This window comes from Phocoena phocoena, chromosome 11 (assembly GCF_963924675.1).
Source record: "Phocoena phocoena chromosome 11, mPhoPho1.1, whole genome shotgun sequence".
Lineage (NCBI taxonomy): Eukaryota > Metazoa > Chordata > Mammalia > Artiodactyla > Phocoenidae > Phocoena > Phocoena phocoena.
The window spans coordinates 99,662,630-99,687,742 of record NC_089229.1 but is presented as its reverse complement, the minus strand read 5'-3'; the positions used below and the strand labels follow the sequence as shown (position 1 = coordinate 99,687,742).

The 25,113-nt window shown below is 49.0% G+C and overlaps 1 protein-coding gene across 1 annotated transcript in view; it reads right to left on the bottom strand.

Moving 5' to 3' along the window:
- B4GALNT3 (beta-1,4-N-acetyl-galactosaminyltransferase 3) overlaps positions 1-24,894 on the bottom strand; it is a 91,521-nt gene extending 66,627 nt beyond the window's left edge. The window contains exon 1 of the mRNA XM_065887700.1: positions 24,726-24,894. Coding sequence (XP_065743772.1) covers positions 24,726-24,894 — 169 coding nt within the window. The remainder of the gene's footprint in view (positions 1-24,725) is intronic.
- Between the last annotated feature and the right edge of the window lie 219 nt (positions 24,895-25,113).

The following is a 25,113-nucleotide window of genomic DNA, read 5'->3' as shown; positions in this document are numbered from 1 at the left end:
CCATTAAAGCTCTTAGCATATTAATCGTAGATTTTTAAATTCCTGGTCTAATACAGGATGGCTAGAATGGCCTGGAGTTGGGTATTTCCCTTCCCCCAGGTATGTCAGGCTCTGGTAAAATACCTTTTCCTTAGGGCAGACCTTGTTAAGAAGAACAGAGTGCTCTGGCACATTTCAAAGTGGTCCTTTCCCTTCTCCCTGCCAGAAGCATATGGGTATTTTCCTCCAGTGTTCACTGTAGGTGAATGAGGACCTGGTAGAGCTCCAGGAAGTAAAAACACAGAAGTGTAACCTCCCACCCCCATGACTGGGCACCCGTGAAGTTTTGGGGGTTTTTTATTTCTTTTATTGAGACTTCATTGGCATAAAGTGTACAACATGTTGATTTCATACATTTATATGTTGCAATATGATTACCACCATAGTGTTCGCTAACAGCTCTATCACGTCACATACTTGTGGTGGGAACAATTATGATCGAGTCTCTTAGCAACTTGGAAGTTTATAATTCAGTATTGTTGACCATAATCACTATGCCATGCGTTAGCTCTCCCCCCTGAAGTTTTCAACTCTCAGGCTTGTCCACACCGAGCCTCCAGCAATTTGTCAATTACAGGTTAGGTTTTCCTACCCTGGCACTGGTTCCTATGGAGCTTGTGGCTCCACTATGTTTTGTTTTTAAATTAACTATATTTGAGTATAATTTATATACAATAAAATGTATCCATTTTAAGTAAACAGTTGTATGAGTGCTGACAAACATATATGCCTGTATAACCTCCACCCCTTTGCCTGGATTATTCAGCTTCCTGGATGGTCTAGCATGCAGCTGGGGCTGAGAACCACTGCTCTGTCATTCTCTGTGGCCAGCCAAGGGCTTGGGACTCCCAACTCTGAGGTTATTCACTTATTTCTGGGTCTTGGTTTCTTCACATCTCTTGCTCCTGGATGGAACCTCTGTGAGCACCACCCACCACAAGAGTACCTATTTGCTGATTCCTGATGTTATAGAATCCAGCTCAAAGTGGACACAAAATTTCCTTAAATGGTCACCTCAGCTATCTCTCACATATCTGTTGAGCCTGTAGTCATTTCCCATAGCTGGCTCCTCCCTCCGCATCTCTCGATTTTAGCTACCCTTGGACTGTAAGGACCTCTTTCCTCTCCCTGCCCATCTTCCCTGGGGAATGCAGCCACCTCTGCTCCCATCAGGGCGTGAGGAAGAGCCTGGCCTGGCCCTCTGTCTTCATCGTCCCTCACCTCCATTTATCTAAGTTCTCCGCATCATTTATGTCCCAGTTCAAATCCCACCTCCACCACAAAGCCTTCCTCCCCCAGCTAGATTTTTTCTCTTACCTGTACCAGGCACTTGAGCACATAATCATGCTCCAGGTTCCCTTAGCACTCACCTTGTACTAGTTATTCCAAACAATCAAATTCAATTAAACAAATATGGAATCAGCTGAGGGCTTTCTTTGAAGAAGGCATAATGCTAGGTTCTGGGCAATACCAGAACTAAGACCCAAAACAGACATGGTTCCTGCCCTCACATGACAGACTCTAAACAAAAGTAATAAGCTTGGGCTTCCCTGGTGGCGCAGTGGTTGAGAGTCCACCTGCCGATGCAGGGGACACGGGTTCGTGCCCTGGTCTGGGAAGGTCCCACATGCCGCGGAGCGGCTGGGCCCGTGAGCCATGGCCGCTGAGCCTGCGCGTCCGGAGCCTGTGCTCCACAACGGGAGAGGCCACAACAGTGAGAGGCCCGTGAAACCGAAAAAAAAAAAAAAAAGTAATAAGCTTTACCCAAGGTGAGGGGGTTTCTGGGCACTGGGGAGAACAAGCCAAGGGGATGTCCTATTTCTGATGCACACATCTGTCTGTGCAAGAACACCATAGCTCCTGCAATACCAACAGGGTGGGGTTCACACTTCTCTGTACCTGCTGCAGCTCTCACACACCGAATTACCAAATGTTCATTGACTGGACCTGAACTCACAGAACAGGTACTGTTGGACAGGTATGGGGTCATCACAGGGGGTAATTTAGCACCTCCAACACTAAGCTTTTTTTTTTTTTTTTTTTCCATTTTCTCCTCTTTCCTTTCCTGCTCACTGTCTTTCCTTCCCTGTTCCTTGTCCCATTTCCAGGCTTCCCTGGCCTAATCCTGGACCAGCCTGGGGCCCAGGGGCATCCTGGTCATTGCTCAGCTGTGTACTCCCTTCCTCTTCATGGCCGTTTATTTCTTAGCTCATCCCACGCGGAGAGAAACCGCAGCCCTAAGGTGGTCTACCTTGGCTACTCATTAGAATCACCTGGAAAGCTGATGCTTGGCCCTCATCCACCCCCCAACCTAACTGACTGACTTGCGGTGAGGTCTTGGTAAGGACAGTCCTTCAAGTTCCCCAGGTGTTTCAAATGTGCAGCCAGATTGAGAACCACTGGGACAGACTAAGGATTTCAAAGCCTTCCCCTTCTCAGCTGAGGGTGATGGTGCCTCCCCAGAGATAACCACAGAACTTGGCGTGGGCCAACAGAACAGTATCGCTCACGCTGGGGGTGGGCTAAAGACAGGACTTTGCATCTCTAGCATCTCAGCTCCGGAATGGATGTCATGGCAAAGTTGAAGCCAGCTCCCCCGGAGAAGGCAGGGAGAAGAGAGTTTTATTAACAGAGGAATGCTGAGAGCAAGAAGGCAGACTGCCTGGTGCTCTCCGTGGGGCAGAGGGAAGATCAGAGGAGGTACTACCTGAGAAGGAGCTGACACAGCATTATTTCTCAGTAAGTGTCAGCTTTCACACTGAAACAGTGCTTTTATATTCAAATTATTTGCACAAGAAGGAACACCAAGTAAAATGAGTTCCATTTATCAGATTTGGAAGTAGAAGTTTACAGAGATTAAGTAACCTTCCTGCCTTTATATCCTCCACCCAACCCCACAGGCCAACTGACTGCGAAATCAACCCATGTAATGGCTAGGATGTCCGCACTCAAACTTGACTGCAAAGATGACTCGCCAAAAAACCCTGAACAAGGTAAGTAACCTCTCTGAACTTCAGTTTTCTCACCCGTAAAGTGGCATCTATATAAAGGCTCCCATCCCCCCAAGAGCCATTGTGAAGATTGAATGAGCTCCTTGCAAAGTACACACGGTGGGCTGTTATTACAATAGCTCTGCACTAGCACCTCTCACCTGCCAGGTAATAACTGATTGACCTGTCTCTCTTATGCTTACCTAAGCCCCCCAAAGGCCATTTTTCTGTAGTTTGTAAACTCCCTGTATTTTTTAAATTACTTTTTAAAAGAATTATATCATACATATAAAAGGATACAGATGAATGGTTTAAAGAATAACACCTGGACTTCCCTGGTGGCGCAGTGGTTAAGAATCCACCTGCCAATGCAGGGGACACGGGTTCGAGCCCTGGTCCAAGAAGATCCCACATGCCGTGGAGCAACTAAGCCCGTGCGCCACAACTACTGAGCCTGCGCTCTAGAGCCCACGAGCCACAACTACTGGGCCCACGTGCCACAACTACTGAAGCCCACGCGCCTAGAGCCCGTGCTCCGCAACAAGAGAAGCCACCGCAATGAGAAGCCCGTGCACCACAACCAAGAGTAGCCTCCGCTCATGGCAACTAGAGAAAGTCTGCACACAGCAGCGAAGACCCAACTCAGCCAAAAATAAATAAACAAATAAACTTATTTTTTAAAAACAAAGAATAACACTTGTGTGCCCATCAGTCTGCCTAAGAAGTAGACATAATCAATTCCTTTGAAGCCTCTTGCATCTCTGTCCAATCTCATTCCCATCTCTCTCCCCCAAAATAACACCTTCCTGAACTGCTTCCTTGATCTTTTTTTTGAAGGTCAAAATCTTTAATTTTTGCCAATATGACGGTGGGAAAAATGGTATCTTTTTGTTGTTGTTGTTTTTTCCTTGATTTTCTTTTCACCAAAAACAGATTGAGTCCCAGCAACTACTTTTCATCTTTGTATCCCCAGAACATTGAACTTCACAGTATTCAATAAATATCGGATAAATGAAGAAATGTCCTAGGAGAACTAGAACCACAACTGGTTTTTTTTTGTTTTGTTTTGTTTTGTTTTTGCGGTACGCGGCCCTCTCACTGTTGTGGCCTCTCCCGTTGCGGAGCACAGGTTCCGGACGCGCAGGCTCAGCAGCCATGGCTCACGGGCCCAGCCGCTCTGCGGCACGTGGGATCTTCCCGGACCGGGGCACGAACCCGTGTCCGCTGCATCGGCAGGCGGACTCTCAACCACTGCACCACCACGGAAGCCCACAACTGGTTTTTTTTAATTCTCATCTGCTTAACCTTGGGCAAGCTTCTCTAGTCTTCAGTCTCCTCACCTGTAAAAGGTGAGGACAGTTTCCATGCTCCCTGGGTCCCCTTCCAGCACAAATCTACGATTAACCCAGGAGCTGTCTCCTGGGGCTAGGACTTGGCATGCTGGAGAATGATGTCGCAGCCTCCAACAGGTGTGTCCTGACCCCCTGGCGGTCTTCGCATGGGTGACACAGGTGCCAGTACCAACCCCTTGAGTTCCCGGGGCAGCAGAACCCTAGGGCTGGCTGTCTCCAACCACAAATATGCTTATCTCTTTACCTCCATATGTGATGCAAATACCTTCTTCCGTCATTTTTGATGTGTGCCAACAGGAAAAAGGTTGAGAGAAACGATATTAGACTTAGCTTGGTGGTGAGCGGGAGGCTGGATTTAGCCAATAAACCCAGGACAGTCTGGGGATTCTGTCTCTTCTCCATGTTGCCCCAGCTGCCCCACGATGGGGGTACCCTATCAGTAGTTTCCGGGGTACAGAGCCACCTCGAAAGAGAAGGAGGACTGAGCTATCTTCATGCAAGAAGGGAAAAGGAAGACTTGGAGAAAGCAGGTCCCACCCCCTGTGCAGAGGAACCCTTGTCCCCCCAGGCCATCCTGCAGCTGGGACAGAGGCAGGAATGTGTTCCCGAGAGCAGACCTGGAGGGCCGGGCCCAGGGCTCTCGGCGGGCAGCCCAGCCCCACTGCCAGGCAGCCACAGCTGTTGGCAGGGAGTCCCCAGGTCTAAAATTAGCCTCCTGCTCTCCACCCAGGCAGCTCCACGCTCCCTCTGCCAGATGGGCCCTGCGGTGAGGTAATGGGAGCCTGGGAGCCTCAGGACAGCAAGGGGGCAGGGACCACAGCACAGAGCAGAGTCCCGCTTCCCCCGCAGGGTCAGCCTCGGGCTTGGGGACCGGGAACAGAAGCATGTGTGTGTGGAAGCTCAGCTTCTCCTCCACGTCTGCACCTCTGGGAACACGCTGTTCTGAGCTCAAAGTCCAGCAAGGAAAGGGACACACCCTCTCCTGAGAGCTTAAATGTGCCAGGGCCTCAATGGCCACCACGGCCTTGTGGGGTCAGGACCATCATTCCCATCACAGAGAGCATGGGGACACTCACCGAGTCAGGTGACCTGAGCCGGGGACCCTGGGAGGGAGAATCCAGAAGTGCCCGCCCCCTTCTTTGGGAGGGGCATCTCCTCCAGGAGGGGCACCTTTTGAGGCAGAGCCCGAGCCCATGGCTCCCTGACCCCCACCTCCAAGCCCCCCAGCTTCTGACGGTCTGGTCAGGAAGCCTGTGGCTGCAGCTGCGAAAATAAGAGGCCGATCCGGGCAGCAGGCCTGCCTCTGGGGGCTGAGCACACAGAGGGCTGCCCAGGGGCAGGGAGGGACAGCGTGGAGGCTCCGGGCGGGGGACTGCTCAGAAATGCAGAGGAGTAGGAGGGCTACAAGGAAGATGACCGTGGTCACCAGGGGGGGCTGTGAAATGCCCGCAAGGTCACCGAGCCTCTCCAGCCAAAGGTTTCCGAGACCATCGCCCCCAGGCCCATTACCCAGGGCTCATCCAGCCTCACCCCTCCCTCACCAACCCCACCTGGGGAGACTGTCCTCCCACCCCCAGGTGAGTGGGGGAGGGGAAGGTGGGGGACGGCCACTGTCTCGCCAGTAAGAGCTGGACCCAGTGCCCAACTCCCACTTCTGCCTGCCTGGGAAGGCAGGGTCACACGGCTAGGAAGGGAGTAGAGAAGGGCTCTGAGTCCGGCACCTTCTCGCTTCCAATGTTTCTCCAGCCACCTCCAGCTCAGAATCCTCAGTGCTGATGCAAACACTGCTTCCTCTGCGAACAATGTCAGAGCCAGAGAGCACCTCAAGGACCAAGGAGCGAAGCCTGCTCCATTTGCAAATAAGGAAGCTGAGGCCCACAGGGCAGAAGTGACTTGTTCAAAGTCACAAAGCCAGTTCAGATCAGAACCAAGACTGGAACCCAGGTCCCCTGACTCCAGCCCAGGGTCCCTTCCCCTAACACTGCGCTGAAAAGAAAGCCCAGATGCTCCGGTTCTGTAACATGGCTTCTCCTCTCCTCCTTCTGCTAGGACAGGCCTCAGTCGATCAGCCAGCTCACCAGTGACCTCCTGCTGCTTGGCCAAGCACGCCAGGCCTCCCTTTGGGACCTCTCACCCGCACCTGACCCTGCTGCTCATCTCTTCCTTAGCAGCACGACTTCTCCTCCACGTTTCCTTCATGGTTCGTTCTGTCTCCCTCGTTGGCTGGCTGTGGACAGCCAAAGGCCCCCGCAGGTGCAGCCCCTTCTGCTGAAGACCAGATTCCACATCCCACTCCCCCATTCCAGCTCTGGCAGCCCAGGGAACATCCATCAGCTGGTGGAGGGGAGGGCTCTGGGCAGGACAGGACAGTGACACCCTTAAGGCACAGCCGTGAACCCAAAGGCCCTGCGCAGATGCTGAGCTGCCCAGGGGAGAGCCCGGACCACAGACTGCAGCCCGCTGAGCTCCTGAGCCATCCGCATCTCTCTCCTGTTCTGAGAGTCGGAACCCTTCAGTGGGTCTCACGGGTTTGTCTATGCCGGCACCTCTTGCCTGCCCTCTCTAATAAAGGAGCAGCCCTAGCTGCTGTCTTCCCCATGAACTCCAGGATTCAGCATGCAAATGGTCCCCCACCCACAGGCTCTGGCCGAGGACACCCTCCCAGACAGGTGGAAATGACTGATCTTCCTTCGGGAAAAGGGGCAGCAGCCTCTAATCCCAAAGTATGCCGGCAGCCTGACTGGGTCCAAGTTCCCAGGAAGAAGGTTCCACGTGAAACAAGGGCCACTGTGCTCCCCAGGCATCCATGCGTCCCTCACGTGACTGGTTCCTGAAAGCCCTGCCAGCTGGGGAAAGTGTTCACCACCCTGGGAGTTTCCAAACCTTCTCAGAGACATAAAGGAGCAGAAAAGTATAGAAAAACAACTCCTTCTTGAGAATTTTTTTTTCTTGGTTTTAGAAGAAACAACTTTGGGGTTTTCTTCTGCCTTTCAGGCTTCCCGACATCTAAATATAACAAGCGTAATCATTTATTGTACAAACCAAGTTATGTACAATATATGTTTATCTTGCTAAACTAAGAGAAAACTACTTTGGATCTGTAAGGGGTGCCAAAAGTATTTCATAGTTGTTTCCCTAAAAATATTACAGTATATTTTCATTTCCCAGAAATCGAACCCCCCCCTAATTTTTACATGAGCAAGTACCTTGGGCAGTTTATACCCATTTCTTTTTCTCAAAGTGGTAAATATCAACTTCCAATTTAATAGCTCCTGCTTCCGTAAATGTTTCCCTGCAACAGACAGGTGGTATTTCCTAAGTAGTATAATTAAAGCTTCACTATTGTAGAATGTTATTTATGCAAATATTTTTCTAATTTTCATGGATCAGAGCAAAACTGAATTCTTATTCAACATGCTAAATCAAGCTTTAATATTATTTTTCCACCTCCTCTCTGAACTCTTCCAAACACGTTCTGAACCCACTTATTGCTGTCTACCTGCAATTTTTCTTCAACTTGTCATCCATTTCATCTTTTACCCCCAAAAAGAATTGCCACTTACAGACTTCCATAATCCTAGTACTAGGATTATGAAAACATCAGCCCTCATCCCCTTGTATCCTTCTACAGAGAAGAAGGAGAAAATAACATTTTTCACAATTTGTTACATGTTTTCCTACCAAAGGGTTTCATGATTCACGTGTTCCTGGATTCTTCTGATTTAAAATCAACTTTGTCGCAGTGAACACTGTGGTACGTCTCTTTTTGAATGATGGTTCTCTCAGGGTATGTGTCCAGTAGTGGGATGGCTGGGTCAGGTGGTAGTTCTATTTTTAGCTGTGTAAGGAACCTCCATACTGTTCTCCATAGTGGTTGTAAGCAATTATACTCCAATAAAGATCTATTCACTCAATCAATCAATCAGCTTTGTCTATTGCTATTCCCCATCCCTCCTCAACTCAAGGAGGTAAGATAGGAAATCGTAACTCCATGCGCTTTTTTTTTTTTTTTAAGGTCTATGCTTCTTTAGCAGAATGGGCTCTGTTTTTTTTTTTTTTTTTTTTTCCGGTACGCAGGCCTCTCACTGCCATGGCCTCTCCCGTTGCAGAACACAGGCTCCAGACGTGCAGGCCCAGCGGCCATGGCTCACGGGCCCAGCCGCTCCGCGGCATGTGGGATCTTCCCGGACCGGGGCACGAACCCGTGTCCCCTGCATCGGCAGGCAGATTCTCAACCACTGCGCCACCAGGGAAGCCCAAAATGGGCTCTGTTTTGAGGATGGGAGGGTGCAAGGGACAAAGGGACCTGCTGGATGAGGACTGTCACGTCTTGGCCGCCCTTTGCAATATGAGAATTCAACATCAATAAGAACTTCCTTGCAGGTGACCTTCAGCTATCAGTGCACTATCAGTGCCGAGTGTCGCTGGAGAAATTTCAGAAAACCCACAGATCAGCCCAACAGCAGCTGAGTTGGACACATGATCCACCCCCAGCTAAATGGCAATAATTTCAGCTAGGTAACTGGCAAGATAAATAGATCTGAGAACCAGTCATATGCATACTTAGTACACATCAGGGAAAAAGGACCATGTGAATCTCAGACATTAAAAGGAAGCTTCTCAGCAAACAGAAAGGGATGGTGAGAGCACTGCGTGGGCACTGGGAGTCCTGGGCCCAGCATTGCTCCCTGGGCAGGTGCTGAAAACACTCTCCGCCTTAAATCCTTCACTGGTAAAATCAGAAGGCTGCGCAAACACTGCACTTTAAGAGGCAACTCCAGTCAACTTGTAGCGACAGCCTGGAGAGCTGTGTTGAGAGTCTGCAACTGGGCTCAGGAAGAGAATTTCACGTTCTACTGGAGATGCCTGCCACTGACCTGGAATAAGAAAGGCAGGTATTTTCCATCTCAGAATTTTAAAATCTCTGCGCTCCATTCCTATCCTAGGATTCTTTATGATATGGGAGAGAAAGCACCCAAAAAACAATCAAAAGAGAGACAAAGGGGCTTTACAAGCTGATTAAGTGATAATCAAGAATAATAGCTAACATTCATTCAACAGGAACTGTACCAGGAACTGTTGTAAGTGCTTTATATGTGTTACTCCACTTAATTGTCATGATGAAACCCAGTGAGGTAGGTACCACTATTAATAATTGCATTTTACAGATAAGGAACCAGGACACATTGATACTCAGTCACCTGCTCACAGATTGAAACTCAGGTAGTCTGACTTCTGAGCAAGCTAGGAAGGAAAGGAGGCAGAGAGGGGAGGAAGGGAGGGAGGGAGGGAACAGAGGGAGGGAGGGAGAAAGGGAAGAGTAAAGACACTGGCAGGTGGCGTGGAGGACACCACAGCAACCTCAGAAGTTAAGGCAGAAGGGCTGGCAGTGTCCACACAGGGGAAATGCAGGCCCAGCGAAGGCTGTGCGGGCTGAATTCTATCAACTCCATGAGTGCTCGTGGGGAGGGTGAAGCAAACTGCCGTGACCGGACACTTGGGAGCCACCTCTGGCTTCTCTGACAACCTACGCTGGAGTTCACAAGACCAACCCAGACGAAGGAGGCATCAAAGAAGATGCCAGCTGTGAGTTTCAGATAGTTCAACAGACGTTCCAGAGAGGGTGAGGTCAGCTGGCACAGAAACAACGAGGAAGGCTTCAGGCAAGGGATGAGGCCGACAGGATGGGCAGGGGCGTGAACGGCAGGCAGAAGGGTACCATGAGCCTGCAGGGCAGCGGTGAAGAGTTTGAGGAAGACCAGCCTGAGGGACAGGAGACCCCAGCTCCGGCTCCCCATGGCGGGAAGTGACGGTGAAGCTACTGCTCTCTGGACGGTCACTCCCAGAGTCTATGCGCGCTCCTCTGCATCTCCTAGCAGCCGGACTGCTTCCTGGCTCTTTGTTCCCCTCCCCACCACCGCAACTAGGGTAGAGGGATTTAATTGGGAGGATGTCCCCAAGTCAACCAAACTCTGAGAATTTACCATGTGCAGGTATCGGGCAAGGCACTCAGGCAGAGTTCTCAACTACGGATCCACGGAGGGGTGTCAGGGGCCTGTGCACCTTCCCAGAATATTATGCAAAATATGAGGGGGGAGGCAAATTTCTGGGGAGAGGGTCACCAGTTTCCTCATCAGATTCTTACAAGTGTACACAAGCCACAAAAGGTTAAAAATCTCTGCACCAGGGAGACCAAGGGGGAAGTGCCCAGGTCCGGCACTCAAGAAATGCAATCTCGTGGGGGAAGACAGACAAACAGAAATAACCCAGGCAAGGCAGCCTCTGAGAAGTACCCTAACGGAGTACAAAAAAGCAGAGTGAGGGTGGGGGGCAGAGATTCATTCCAACGGGGATGCCCACAGGATGTGCTCCCCACACCCCAGTTTTGGGATCCAAGTTTGCAGTGAAGAAAAAACAGACATTACAGTTAAGTCCCCTACGTATGAACCTTCAAGTTGCGAAATTTCAAAGATACAAACGTGCAGTCCGTCAATGTCAAGCGTGAGTGAAATTGCAGCTTCCTCCGTCTCCTGTTGCTGACGACCCTTCAGCTCTACCATCTCCCACCTCCTCTCCCTCCTCCAGTCAGTAACCCTTCCTGCCTGTTCACTCGGTGCCAGCCCCTGTGTGCCAGCTGTCGTGCTGGACTACTGTATCTTTCAAGGAAATGTACTGTAAGATCAAAAATGTTTTAATTTGGGGGTTTATTTGTTTTTATGTATTAGTTGTGTGAAAAGTGTTATGAACCTATCGCAGTACAGCACTATATAGCCGATTGTGTTAGTTGGGTACCTAGGCTAACTCTGTTGGACGTAGGAACAAACCGGACTTACAAATGTGCTCTCAGAACGGAACTCGTTCGTATGTAGGGGGCTTGCTGTATTACTTCTCCCCAAGCCTAGCCAGAGCCCCTGGCCAGAGCCCTGGCTCAGGTACTCCCAGCAGGAAACCAAGAGTGGGAGGCCAACCCTATCCCCCGAGAAGGAGGGGGAAGGAGGACACTGCTCCAGGACTATGGGAGGTGGCAGGAAGATACCTTCCTAAAAACCAGCGCTGACCCTGGTCCACCCGTCCCCCCTCTGCCAGCTCCCATCCTCTGAATTCCTGGGGTGCTTGTGGCACTGACCCTCGGGAGCCCCTCACTCTCCCGGCCTCAATTCTCCCACCCTCCGTCCAAAACCTTTATGCCATCACCTGTTTCATTCTCTCCCAAGACCTCACCGCCATCTGAAATTCTCATCTCTTTGTTGAAGTGTTCATTACCTGTCTTGTCCTCATGAAATGTAAGCTCCATGACAGCAAAGCCCTGAAATGTCTGGTTCCCTTCTCCATCCCTAATACCTACAACACTGCCTAGCATGTACGCACACTCACTACATATTTGGTGAATGAGTGTCTGTCTCCTGTCCCTTTGTATGTATTCTCTTGAAGGACCAGCACGGCATCCACGTCCCAGAGGAAAGTGTAAGAAGAAACAGAGGCACTTTCTTCCCCAGAGACCACTTCTGAGATACTGGGTGTGCAAGGCGGCCCTTAATTTAAATGATTACGGCAGAGCATAGCCAGAGGACCACGTGTGAAGCTCAGAACTTTAGTATCCTATCACCTTCTGCATCAACAATACTGCCAAAGTGTCACATGTTTCTCTGACAGGTCTCAGCTTTCCTGTCACCCTCCTCAGCTAGGCACTCATCGCCCACACCTTAGGTCACTGCAGTGACCACCTAGGTGGCCTGTGTCACCAAACCATCTTACGAACCTCCAGCAGCTTCATCTGCCAATAATCACTGTTCCTAGGACATAAAAGGTGTCCACAGACTTCCCTGCTGGTTCAGCGGTAAAGAATCCACCTTCCAATGCAGGGGATGTGGGCTTGATCCCTGGTCGGGGAACTAAGATCCCACATGCCGCGGAGCCACTAAGCCCATGTGCCACAACTACTGAGCTGGCGCACCTCACACAAGAGCCCGCGTGCCGCAAACTACAGAGCCCACACTCTCTGGAGCCCGTGCGCCACAACAAGAGAGAAGCCCAGGTGCTGCAACGAAGACCCCGCAAGCCACAACTAAAGACCCGACGCAGCCAAAAAAAGTAAATAAAATAAATAAAGAACTGCTTTTAAAAAAAAGAAAAAAAAGGTGTCCAGTAAGTGTCTGAAGAATTAAAGCATGAATCCGTGGATGAAAATAAGAAACACTGCCTTCATCATATAAAATCCCTGCTTTCAAAAATCTATGTTGCAATACAACAAACCAGCGAATATAACAAAAAAGAAATAGACTCCCAGATAAAGAGAACAACCTAGTGGCTACCTGTTGGGAGAGGGAAGGGGGGAGGGGCAAGAAAGGGGTAGGGGGTTAACAGATACAAACTACTATGTATAATAAAAATCAGGGGCTTCCCTGGTGGTGCAGTGGTTGAGAGTCCGCCTGCCAATGCAGGGGACACAGGTTCGTGCCCCGGTCCAGGAAGATCCCACATGCCGCGGAGCGGCTGGGCCCATGAGCCATGGCCTCTGAGCCTGCGCGTCCGGAGCCTGTGCTCCGCAGCGGGAGAGGCCACAACGGTAAGAGGCCCGCGTACCGCAAAGAAAAAAAAAAAAATCAGCTACAGTGATATATTGAACAACACGGGGAATACAGTCAATATTTTATAATAACTATGAATGGAGTATAGCCTTTAAGAACTGTGAATCACAACAGACTCACAGACTTAGAGAACAGACTTAAGATACCAGAGGGGAAAAGGTGGGGCGGAGGGATAGTTAGGAAGTTTGGGATTGACGTGTACACAAGGCTATATTTAAAATGGATAACCAACAGGGACCTACTGTGGAGCACAGGGAACTCTGCTCAATATTCTGTAGCAAACTAACTGGGAAAAGAATTGGAAAAAGAACAGATACATGTATATGTATAACTGAATCACTTTGCTGTACATCTGAAACTAATACAACATTGTTAATCAACTATACTCCAATATGAAATAAAAAGTTAAAAAAAGTGTGAATCATTACATTGTACACCTGTAACTTATATAATATTGTACATCAATTGTACTGCAATTAAAAAAAAGAAATTTAAAAAATTCTATATCGCTCTCTACCAAGTCCAAACGCGCAGCACCCTGGCACTCGAGGCTCTGCAATCACGTCACAACCACCCTTCCAATTTCATGTCCTTCACCCTGTGGGAGCCTCTGTCCTCAGGATCTGAGTTCCCTAAACTTTTAGTTAGCTTATGCTAGACACCCCCTCCAAATAGCCACCTTTGCTTAGATATACACACACCCCAATAACAACAGAATCTTGGAGCTGGAGGAGGTCTTAAAAACTGAAGCCATAATATGTGTATGTATAGCTGATTCACTTTATTATAAAGCAGAAACTAACACACCATCGTAAAGCAATTACACTCCAATGAAGATGTTAAAAAATAAATAAATAAAAAGAAAAAACTTCAAGCCAGAGCTCTTCTTTTGAGGAAATACAGCAGAACACTAAGAAATGCTGCATAAAATTTGACAAAGTTCTTATTTACATAGCTAAGGGCTCCATAAAGTAAGGGCCATCTCCAGGGGTCAAAAAATGAAGATGTGAACATTGGTGCAGCTCTAGATAACATACTAGGCAAAATTAATTTTAGAGTATTAAAAACAGAACAATTTTTAAAAAGGAACCAAATCTGAAGTAGAACCAAGTAAAACTTACAGATATGAAAAATACAGTCATTGAATCAAAAGAAAAAATGGGGTAGATGCCTCTGCCTCGATGTCCCTCCCTAATTTTCTACCCCTTCTTTGTGCCTGTGCAGCTTGCCTGCCTTCTGTTGCTGGAAGCTCTTCACCCGAGATGTGCTCTCAGCCTCTCCCTTTTCCCAGCCCTCTGCTCAGTTGAAATAAAGAAGCAGAACCAGGAACTGAGAATTCACCCTGACACTCTGTGCCTGGCTCCTGGGGAAGCCTCCCAAGTCCTCACTGCGCCCCCCTGCCCCGAATCTTTGGCTAAGAGGTGGTGGTGAGAGGTCCAGAGATCAGCTGGCGGGCGAGGGGGCTGTGCGTGTGCACAGGCCTGCACACATCCATTTGGACCCCGGTTGGCAGGAAGGGTAGAAAGGAGAGGATCAAGGGATTTGTAAGAAGATCTCAGCAGAGAGGCCTTTAATCTTTGAAGCAACTGCTTGAATGGAGGCCACATTGTCAGGGATGACCTTGGAGGCCAAATAGCCAGAAGCGCTGGGATAACTGCCACCCCTGCGCCAGGCAACTGAGTCTTGAAAGACGGGAGCCCAAAGTCCAAAGATGGACTGGCCCCTTGGCCCCTCTGCGACACGGTAGTGGCTCCAAAACAGACCCGGAAACAAGCATCCCATTGAATGGAAGACTGCGAAACTGAAGCCCTCAAAAGAAACAGGACCTGTGCAAGCACCCGCGATAAATCAGCTTCAGAGCTTGGATTAAAACAGAGATAAAGCCCAGTGTTTCTGCCTCTGAGACCCAGAAGTCCTCCGAGTATACTCAGGGACACGCAGTAGAGCGACAGGCTACGTTGCCCAACTGCTGAACTTTGGTGCCCTGGTCCGTTGCCAAATGGCTCTCATTCTCCACAAAACCCTTGACTTCTAACCCACCCCTCCCCATCAGTGCAGATCTGTGTCTGGGGTGCAGACAGAAAGATGGAGGATGGAAAAGAGTCTTGTGGCAGAATGCGCGTGTGGTGGCAGGTGCGGGCGTGGATGGCCTGGAGACGGAACAGGCACAGCTGTGTCACGGGCCAAGAAGCTGGAGAGACAGTGGCAAGAGGGCCAGCTGAGGAATGCATCCCCATACTCCTGCCTGCCAGCCTTTTTCTAATTTTTACCAGATTGTAAACTCTGAAGGGGAAGAGATGGGAGCCAACTCTCTCCTAGCTCCTGACACGTGCTAGGCTTATGTTCAATCTAACTGGGCACTTCACATGTGCAAGGCTGGCTAAATCTTATCGAATCGAATCATAAGAAAAGCTCCACAGGGAGGTCATATAACCCCATTACCCAGATGAAGCATCTGAGGCTTGAAAACGAATAAGTACTTTATACAAAGTCCTGCAGCTGGTGAGAAATAAAGCTTGGATTTGAACCCTGCCCTGTCTTTAAATTCCATGAGTTTTTCCAGGAATCAATGCTTTTTATCCCACTCAGTCCCCCACAAAAAAGTAAATGCTCCATAAACATTTTACATAAGTTTTAAAATAAATCACCTCTGCAGCCATTCAAGATTTGCAAAATAAAAAAGAATCGAAAACTACACATCACTCAATTTCCTGGCTTTACTGCACTTCGCAGATATTGCATTTTTTTTTTTAATTCAAACAGAAAGTCACAAAAATTATAATCATCCTCACCAGTTCACTCAGTCCCATGTAATTAATTTTTTTTCATCTTGATCTTTTGTTGGCACTTTTATGAACTCATCAGTTTTCCATTAGAGTTCTGAAAATGCTTATTCATTCAGTTCAGCAGTACGGTCAGTTACCAGAAACCTGTACTTGTCAGTCTTTTCCATGAATTCCTTGAAGGTAAAAACCCTTTTATAGGCACATTTTTGCAAAAGCACCAGAGTACACCCAGAACTGTCTGTAAATGACAAAAGACTTAAAAATGACCACGGTTAAAGATTTGATGAAAGTTCATAATAATGCAATTGACAAGGAAATTTAGTTATTTCTGAGATATACATTTTAAAATAATAACTAGAATTATGACTTATAACATTATACCAGAACATATAAGACTTTTAGGAATTTCCTGTAATGTCTGAAACATTTACATTAACATATTTCCATACGAAAGTTTAGTATTAGTTTCTTTTTTAATTTATTTTTTTATACAGCAGGTTCTTATTAGTCATCAATTTTATATACATCAGTGTATACATGTCAATACCAATCGCCCAGTTCAGATACTGAATTTTTCACAAATTGAAGGTTTGTGGCAACCCTGCGTTGGGTGTCGAGCAAGTCTATCAGCACCGTTTTTCCAACAGCCTTTGCTCAGTTCGTGTCTCTGTGTCGCATTTTGGTAATTCCCACACTATTTCAAATTTTTTCATTATTATTCTCTTTGTTATGGTGATCTGTGATCATTGATGTTACTTACTTTTTTTAATGATGTTACTATTACAAAAAGATTATGACTCACTGAAGGCTCAGATGATGGTTAGCATTTTTTTAACCAATAAATTATTTTTTCCCGAATTCGACCAATAAAGTATTTTTGAATGAAGGTATGTAGATCTTTTTTTTTAGACATAATGCTACTCCACACTTAATTGACTACAGTATAGTGTGAACATAACTGTTATATGCACTGGGAAACCAAAACATTTGTGTGACCCTCTTGCAATATTCACTTTATTGTGGAGGTCTGGAACTGAACCCACAGTGTCTCCCAGGTCTGCCTCTATAAAATCCATGGTTTGTCTGGAATATCATTTCTCTATTCCCACCCCCACCTTTCCTTCTCCTTTTCCCACCTTGGGCCCTCTTCCCAGGTCTTGGTGCCATAAAGCACAATTCCACCCGCAATGGCTTATGGGATCTTAGTTCCCCAACCAGGGATCGAACCTGGGCCCTGGCAGTGAAAGTCCTAACCAGGGAATTCCCAAAAACACAGTTTAAAAGAAGAGAAGAAATGGGTAGGAGGCAGGTAACACCTCTTCCCCTGGCCTGTTTTCTCATCTGTTGGTAAATGGGCTGGACGGCTCATGTTCGTGACTTTCTACACCCAGAAGCCACAGCTTTTCACACTCCTGGTCCCCCCACTGGCCTGGGGGGAGGTTAGAAGCCCAAAGGACAAACTTGAGGTTCCTGGCCTTCCTGGCCAGTCCCCTCGGTTGTTTTATTAGTATTGTCAGGGGTGCCCCAAGCTTTATTAAATTTTCCTTACATTTATGTCATTGTTTCCAATGACAGTGGCTCAGGCCCCAGCATGACAGTAAATTCCAAGCTTTTGATGTCCGCTTCACACATAAGGAGGTGAGAATTTATTTTTGAATGTCATTCAATTTTTCAATACCTAAATAGACTAAAAACAAAAACATCAGGAAAATAATAATTCATGTTTTGGGGGGGTTTTAATCTAGAATTCTTTCCAGAATCCAGCATCTGGTTATCACAGCTATTATATTTTATTTTATTTTTTTTTTTTTTTGCGGTACGCGGACCTCTCACCGCTGTGGCCTCTCCCGTTGCGGAGCACAGGCTCAGCGGCCATGGCTCACGGGCCCAGCCGCTCCGCGGCATGTGGGATCTTCCCGGACCGGGGCACGAACCCGTGTCCCCTGCATCGGCAGGTGGACTCTCAACCACTGCGCCACCAGGGAAGCCCCTATACTTTATTTTTTCTTTTCAAGAATCTCTAGGTCAGAGTAGTGGGATTATAGGTGACTGTCAGTTTCTTCTTCATACTTTTATATACACCACAGCACTTTTATTGATTTCTTTATGCCTTGATTTGGTCCAGAAAAAGTTAAAGCGGCTTGCAAGTACCACAGAATATAAGATGACATAAACTAACAGTAGTTGTGGGAAAGAAAGAAAAAGATAGAGGAATAAAATTGGTACCAAAGTGCAAATCATAAATGAACCAAATGAACTTTTTTCCAAATGAACCAAAAACTGAATTCTAAAGCTTTCTAGTAACCAACACAAAGGGAGAAACCTGTGTGGTTATATAATTTACATGGCCAATAAAAATGAAAACAAACGGATTGCTCAAGAGAGCAGAGCTAGTTCTAATATCAAGATCAGAAGAAAAGTTCTCATCACAAGAAAAAAAATTGTAATCATGTGAGATGATGGATGTTAACTAAACTTACTGTGGTGATCATTTTGCAATGTATACAAATATCACATCATTATGTTGTACACTTCAGTATGTCAATTATATCTCTAAAACTGGGGAAAAAAAATAAAGACCAGAAGAAACGTTTCTGGAAGGTTCTCAAACACAGGATAAGCAATGACTCTCAATCCCATTCTTGGAGAATGTCACAGGGCTATATCTCATAGCACTTAGGTCCTGGGTCTTGCCCCTCCTTAAGTTATTGGATCAGTTGTACTAGGTGCCTCATGCACAAAAAGGTAATTTTATAGGGGTTAATGTGGTCCAGATACACAGCCATTATCTGGTATAATGAACGTGTTGTTTTTATAATCACAAAGAAATATTATTTTAAAATAAATCACATACTGTGTGATTCCATTTCCATAAGGTATAGAAATAGACTATATTAATCTATGCTCATGGTAGTGACAGAAATCGCTGGTACCGTTCTGTTTCTTCATCGGGGTGTTCGTTACAAGGCTATGCTCAGTTTGTGGAGATTCATCAAGCTGTACCCTTACACGTGCACTTTTCTGTACATACTCCCATGGGAATTTCCTGGTGGTCCAGTGGTTAGGATTCCGGGCTTTCAAGGCCAGGGGCCCAGGTTCGATCCCTAGTCAGGGAACTAAGATCCCACAAGCCACGTGGGGCGGCCAAAGAAAAAGAAACCAAACCAAACAAAAAAACCCAACAAACAAAAAAAGGTACTTCCATGAAAAGTAAAACAAAAAAAAACAGGGACCACATGGACAATTTGCATGCTTATTTTCTACAAAAGTTGGTCAATGGTAAAAAAAATTTTAAAGTTTAGCATAAGAAGTAAATTACATACTAAAATATCACAGAGATTAAAAAAAATATTCATTTTTGCTCATCTCATGGATACTTCTAACACTGAAAGCAGTGCTTGTTGGAACCTAAGAGTCTGTAAAAATTTAATCTATCCGTCATGCTTTGCTCAAATGTATAATATATTCAGCCCGGGACCCTTTATATATACCCCATCCAAAGTACTCTCACCCCTTCCAGTAGTACTTTTTATATCAGGTAACATATAAATCTATTAATTGTGGATCACAAGGTCAAAGGAGGGTTGTCTGAAAGCTCAGAACATATGCTTGGCCTAGCTGAGACCTCATCATCCTCGGACAGAAGGAAGCGTGCTCGTGGAAATTAAAAGGGTAGGATTTGAGAGCGGTGGAACTCGGTAGAGAAGCAGACGGTCAGCGGCCAACTGCAAGAACAGCCTCCAGGCCCCCTTCCAAAGCAAACTCTGCTCTGGCGGCTGCTCTGCTCCGCTCCATAAAGCCCAGCCCAGGCTCTGGGGCCTGGAAAACTACTGCAGTGAGCCACCAGCCACTCCTAAAGCCAGCACAGAAGTGACTGCTTCAAAGGCCTCATGCTGCAAAGCAGTCAGAACCGTGCGGGGCATCTGGACATCTCCCAGGACAGGGGCGGCCGGCAGCCCAGTCACCACGGAGCAGGAGATCGGGGCCTCAGCCCACACGAGGGTCCCTGGGTGACAGCAGGATAGCAGGGCCGGCTGTGCTGCTGGGATTCTGCGGCCACGTCAGAAAGGACTAGAGAGACCAGGAAAGGAGAGGCCAAGGCTGGGTGAGGGCCCCTGTCCTCACACCCTGTGGTCCTGGTGCAGACGGCGCTGGTCCAAAGGAAACACACTTTTAATAGGAAAAGCAGTGATGGCTTAATTCTTATCCATCGCATTTGTGTTTAAAGGCTATTGCTGTTTATATGTATTATGGTACGAGGAACAAGAATTCCTAGGTTCTATTCTTGGATCCTTCACTGATAAGCCAAGTATCTGCCAGTGAAAATATCAGGTGCTTGGAAATTCAGAGCTTTCCATCCATAACCAGAAGGTATTTGAGTGCCCAGTATTTGCCCTGAATTGATTACTGACTTGAAGTTCCATGCAGCAGCCGGGTGGCCAGAATGGCAGGCAGCATAAAGAGAGGTAAGTAGGACAGAGGAAAAGGAGCCAGAGGCTCCATGGGAAAGAGGGGCAGCCCAGCCAGGGCGACATGAGCCAGGGTCCCGGGCCCAAGGGGCCCACGAAGCAGCTGTGCTTCCCTCCACACTTGCCTCTGCTCTGAGGCTCAGCTCTAAGCCACAGCCTTCCCGCTCTGCCCACACATCTGTCTCATCTGTTTTTCCCTCTCTCCTGGCCTGCGTCTCAGATTACCGTTCTGCCCTGAGCTACCTCTGTCACTGGAGGGTTTGTCTCCCTTCCAAATCGGAATGTCTGTGGTGACCCCAGGAGCCACGGGGCCCGCCTGACATCTGTGGCTATGCCACCGCAGCCCACTCGGAGTCACTTAGGAATCGCAGGGGCCAGCCGGACAGATGTGTTATAAGTTTCAGGCTTGGAAACACCTTTGGGGTTTAGCAGGTACACTGGACACTTAAATGGGGACATTGCAGACCCAGCCTTGTGAGACGCGGAAAGAGGCTGGTGTGCACCACCATTCGGCCCTGGCTCTGTGGCCAGCTGTGATCGCTTGGTTCCAGCACCAAGTTGGTCTCAGCAGTAGGTCAATTATAGAGCAAAGAACCTAGAAACCATTTTAGTCCAGACCTCTGCCCTCAGGCAGGACGTAGCTAATCCAGTCTGAACAAATGGGTATAGCTCATTAAAAGCTGCCAGGACGGGGTCTTTAACTTCCAACAATAGTCTGTGCCCGGGGCTGCCCTCAGCCAGTACACACCGGTACACCTGTGCCAGTTCTCAAAATACTGGAACACTTATGAACGTGTTGGTATATAGTGACTGCCCCAGGCCCTCTGAGTGTCCCACTAGAGCCCCGACCTGTCCTCAGGAGAGCTCCATGACCCAGCAGCTAAAGACTAATGCCAGCCACAGTAAGGAACCTTCCGCCCCATCCCAGCACCACCATCCATACCAAAGTACAGTATGGTTAAACAGTTTTACTATTTCCCTATCCATTCTACAACACTACCTTATTCTAAAACTTTCGACTGCTTTCTCTTATCTACTGAATAAATGCCACCCTTTAAGGTTGTTATTCAAAGTGTTTCATACTATGGCACCATCCCCTATCCTCCTTCACACCCTCTGCTTCACCAAACCCAGATGCTCAACATTTCCAAACACTAACTTGTCCTTGACTATTGGTCTTGGCTTCTGCTGCCCTCTCTGCCTGGAACAGCTTTCTCTTTCTGCATCCACTAAAGTCTTACCAACTCCTCAAGATCTCCTGAAATGTCACCACTTCCATGAAATATTAGTTGAAAGAGCCGTGTCCCATTTCCAGAAGTGTCACAACAACGTGTAGGTTCTACCTCTGTAAAACTTAACGGTTGTCTCCTATCACGATCATTCTCATATACGCACCTAAACTCCCCTCCTAGAGGGAAAGCTGTGAGAGGCAGAAACCATAACAGAGTCATCACCACATCTAAGTGACCGAGCACAATGCCCTGCTCGAGCTACGTGCTAAACAAATATTTGTTGAAATGAGTGAGTATGAAGCCCGCGCACCTAGAGCCCGTGCTCCGCAGCAAGAGAAGCCACCGCAATGAGAAGCCCACGCACCGCAACTAGAGAAAGCCCACACGCAGCAACAAAGACCCAACGCGGCCAAAAATAAATAAATGAATAAATAAATTTATAAAAAATAATAATAAATAAATAAGTGTGTGAGTGAGTAAACAGCTCTCATTCTTTTGTCCAAGGGACCCATTCTTCTATCCGTGAACAGTTTCGGGGCTTCTCCCTGAAGCTACTCCAAATGTGGTTGTATCTTTTTCTACAGATGGAGCCCAAATTGCATATCTCGCATCTCAAACTACGGGGTTATTCCATAAGAAGCAGGAAGCACGCTCCCTGTCATTACTTGACCACCCTGGAGTTTGTAACTACCAGCTCTCCATACATTTCTCCCAGCACCAGATCAGGGAGGCAGTCACACAGGGACAGGCAAATGAAAGGTTCTTGGTAACGGAGGCTGGCCTTACAGATGACAGGAAGGCTGGTGGTGCAGTGAGCTGGCAGGGGCTGCTACAGAGAGGCAGAGTGGCTTGCTGGGGCTGGGGCTCTGGTTGCTGCTGTATGCCAGGGTGTGCGCGAGGGAAGGCTAGCAACGCTCTTCTTCCCGCTGTGCTTGCTAATCCCTCCTTCCCCACTCTCCCTCCCGAGGAATGGCTGGGAGTAAGACCTATAAGACAAGACAGGACTTTGATGCATGATGTCTGAGCTTCTTAAAAACAAAGGACGGGGGACCAGGAGCCAGAAAGCACAGCCACTGTCTAAATCTCATTCCAAAAGGAAATCAAGGAGAGTAGAATACGATGGGACAGCCCGGCATGACAAGCCACCCTGCCAGCAGGTGGGCTTCAGGGCTCTAGGAGGCTGAGAAGAAGATACGAGGGATCCATCAGTGCCCAGGCTTGGGCCCCCGTTAAAAACAACAGTTAGGGAAACGGAAAGCCAATTCTGGACTAGGAAGCTGAGGACATTCTTCTGGAGAAGGGTCCGTTTGGAAAAGGAAACAAAGAATAAGGAAACCCAGTCAGAAAGTGAAGATTCATCTAGAAGGGAAAAGAAACTGACCCAGGAATTGATGGCTAAGGATGAGACAGCCAATAGGAGACAGAGGTTGGGAGCCAGGTGTGAGATGATAATTATGGCAAACTGCTTCCGGTCTCTGAGGAGGAAGCTCACTTGGGGTAAAGAAAAAGTATGTGCTGGGGGGTGAGGGAGGCGGATGGGAGGCCATTCATTTCAGGGTCACAAAGCAACTGCTCTGCTCTCTGGGTTTGGCCATACCGCAGCATGCGGGATCTTAGTTTCCTGACCACGAATGGAACCCGTGCCCCCTGCAGTAGACACATGGAGTCCTAACCACTGGACCGCCAGGGAAGTCTCTCCTCTCTGGTTTTAATCTGTGCGGTGGACTCCACTGGCTACCAGGTTAACAAGACGGTGGCCAAGGAGGAGAGAGGGGACATCCCTCCCAGGGCCTCCCACCCACCCACACTCCACCTGGGCTCACCCACGGGGGACTCTCTGAGTGGCCGTGGTATGGAAGAGTAGATATACTCTGTCTTTCAGAGGAGCGAGCAAGGTCTGGGGAGCTGAGGGAAGGCAGACTGGTCTTCGGAAGGAAGAGCTCTTCCTACTTGAGACCTGTGGACCTGACTTCGGAATACCCTTCCTCGTGGCGTGCTGGGCTCCCTGACCCTGGAAATGCTCAGGCGGGGAGATCACACAATCGTAGTGTTCACATTGAAAGGGACCAACTCCCTCCTTCTACCTGAGAAGCTGCCATTTGCGCCTGGATTTCCCAACTAGTTAGCGTCAGAACCAGGAATGGAAGCCCAGTCTCCAAACACACAGCCAGAAATATTTCAGCAGCCACAGAGTGAGAGGTTCCGCCATAAATACCCATCTCTGTCCTGAACCAGTTCAATTACTGACCCTAGTAATTCCCTGTGTTTGGCCACAAGAGGAGGCAAAGCACCACACCCAGCCCTGGGCAGAACAGCTGACACAAGAACTTAGAGCATCTTCTCACCAGAGTTTCATCAGTCGTCCCTTAGTTTTCCTGAAAGGGGGGATGTTTATAATTCCATACGTTGTCTGGAATTATAAACCTCCCCCCTTCAGGATTGGGAAGGGCACCTAGTAGTTCTGGGAATTTCTCTTTTTTCCAACTATTGCAGCGACCTTTTACACAGTGCCTGACACTTCGGAGGTTTTACTTCACTCTGTCAATAGTAAACTGAAAATCACCTCGGACAGAAGTAAAAAGAGAAAGAGAGCATCCCCTCCGTTTTCCTAGGAGGAAACTGAGACAGAAAAATTAAGTGGCTCTGGCTCCGTGGAAAAAGAGAAGCAGGAATCTACCCACTGCCCGGTCCACTGAGCTGCCCTGAGCAGGGTATGGGGGTTCAGCTCATTCCGCAGGGTTCCCGAGGGGGGCTGCAGACAACCCGCTGGGGGTGGAGGGTGGCCAGGACCAGGAGAGGGGACCGCTCGAGGGAGGTGGGAAACTTGCAGGAAGAGGAAGGGGCTGGGAGGGGAGTGGCCTGTGGGAAGAGGGGGAGGCGAGTGGCTCACGGCGGTATCGTTAAAATAATGGACCCCCCCCCCGAAAACGCCGCAGGGGAGCAAACGGAGCGAGCCACGGAGAAGGCGGGTAGCAAAGTTTGGGTCGCGCAGACCGGAGCGAGCGGCCTGGTGGAGGCGGCCGAAGGCGCCCCAGACACGGACCTCAGCCCACGTCGACGCGTTTCTCTGGTACCGGGTCTGCGAGCCGAGTGCGGCCAGGGGTGGCCCCGAGGCTCCCCCGGCTTCCCTCCCGCGGGGCGCCCGGCACCTGGAGACCCAGCGAGGTGGAGACCGGGTCTGAGATGGGGGGTGGGTCCCCCCTGAGGCGGGAGCCGCCGGCCCTGCCCCCTCCCTGCTGCGCGCCTGCCGCGGCCCCGGCGCTACTCACTCCGGTTCAGGGGGTTCCCGCCGACCTGGGCCGACGCCGCCAATTCCAGATAAAGAGTCCAGAGCCCCACGGACACCACGGCGAGCAGCAGCAGCAGCCGGAAGCGCCTCCGCAGCAGCTTGACCGGGCGCAGCAGCAGCAGCAGCCGCGCGGCCCGGGGGCCCCCCATGGCGCTGCGCCCCTGGCCCCGGCCCGGCCCCAGCCGGCTCTCAGCGCCGCGCCCCGGCCGCCCGCCCAGGCCGCCCCGCCGCGGGGCGCCGGCTCATGCTCCTCCCGAGGCCCCGTCGGCTCCTGCCCACGCCCGGACGCGGGCTTGCTGCCGGCCGCCCCGCCGCTCCTCGCTCGCCGCCCGCTCTCGGGCTGCCCACGAGGAGGCTACCCAGGTGCG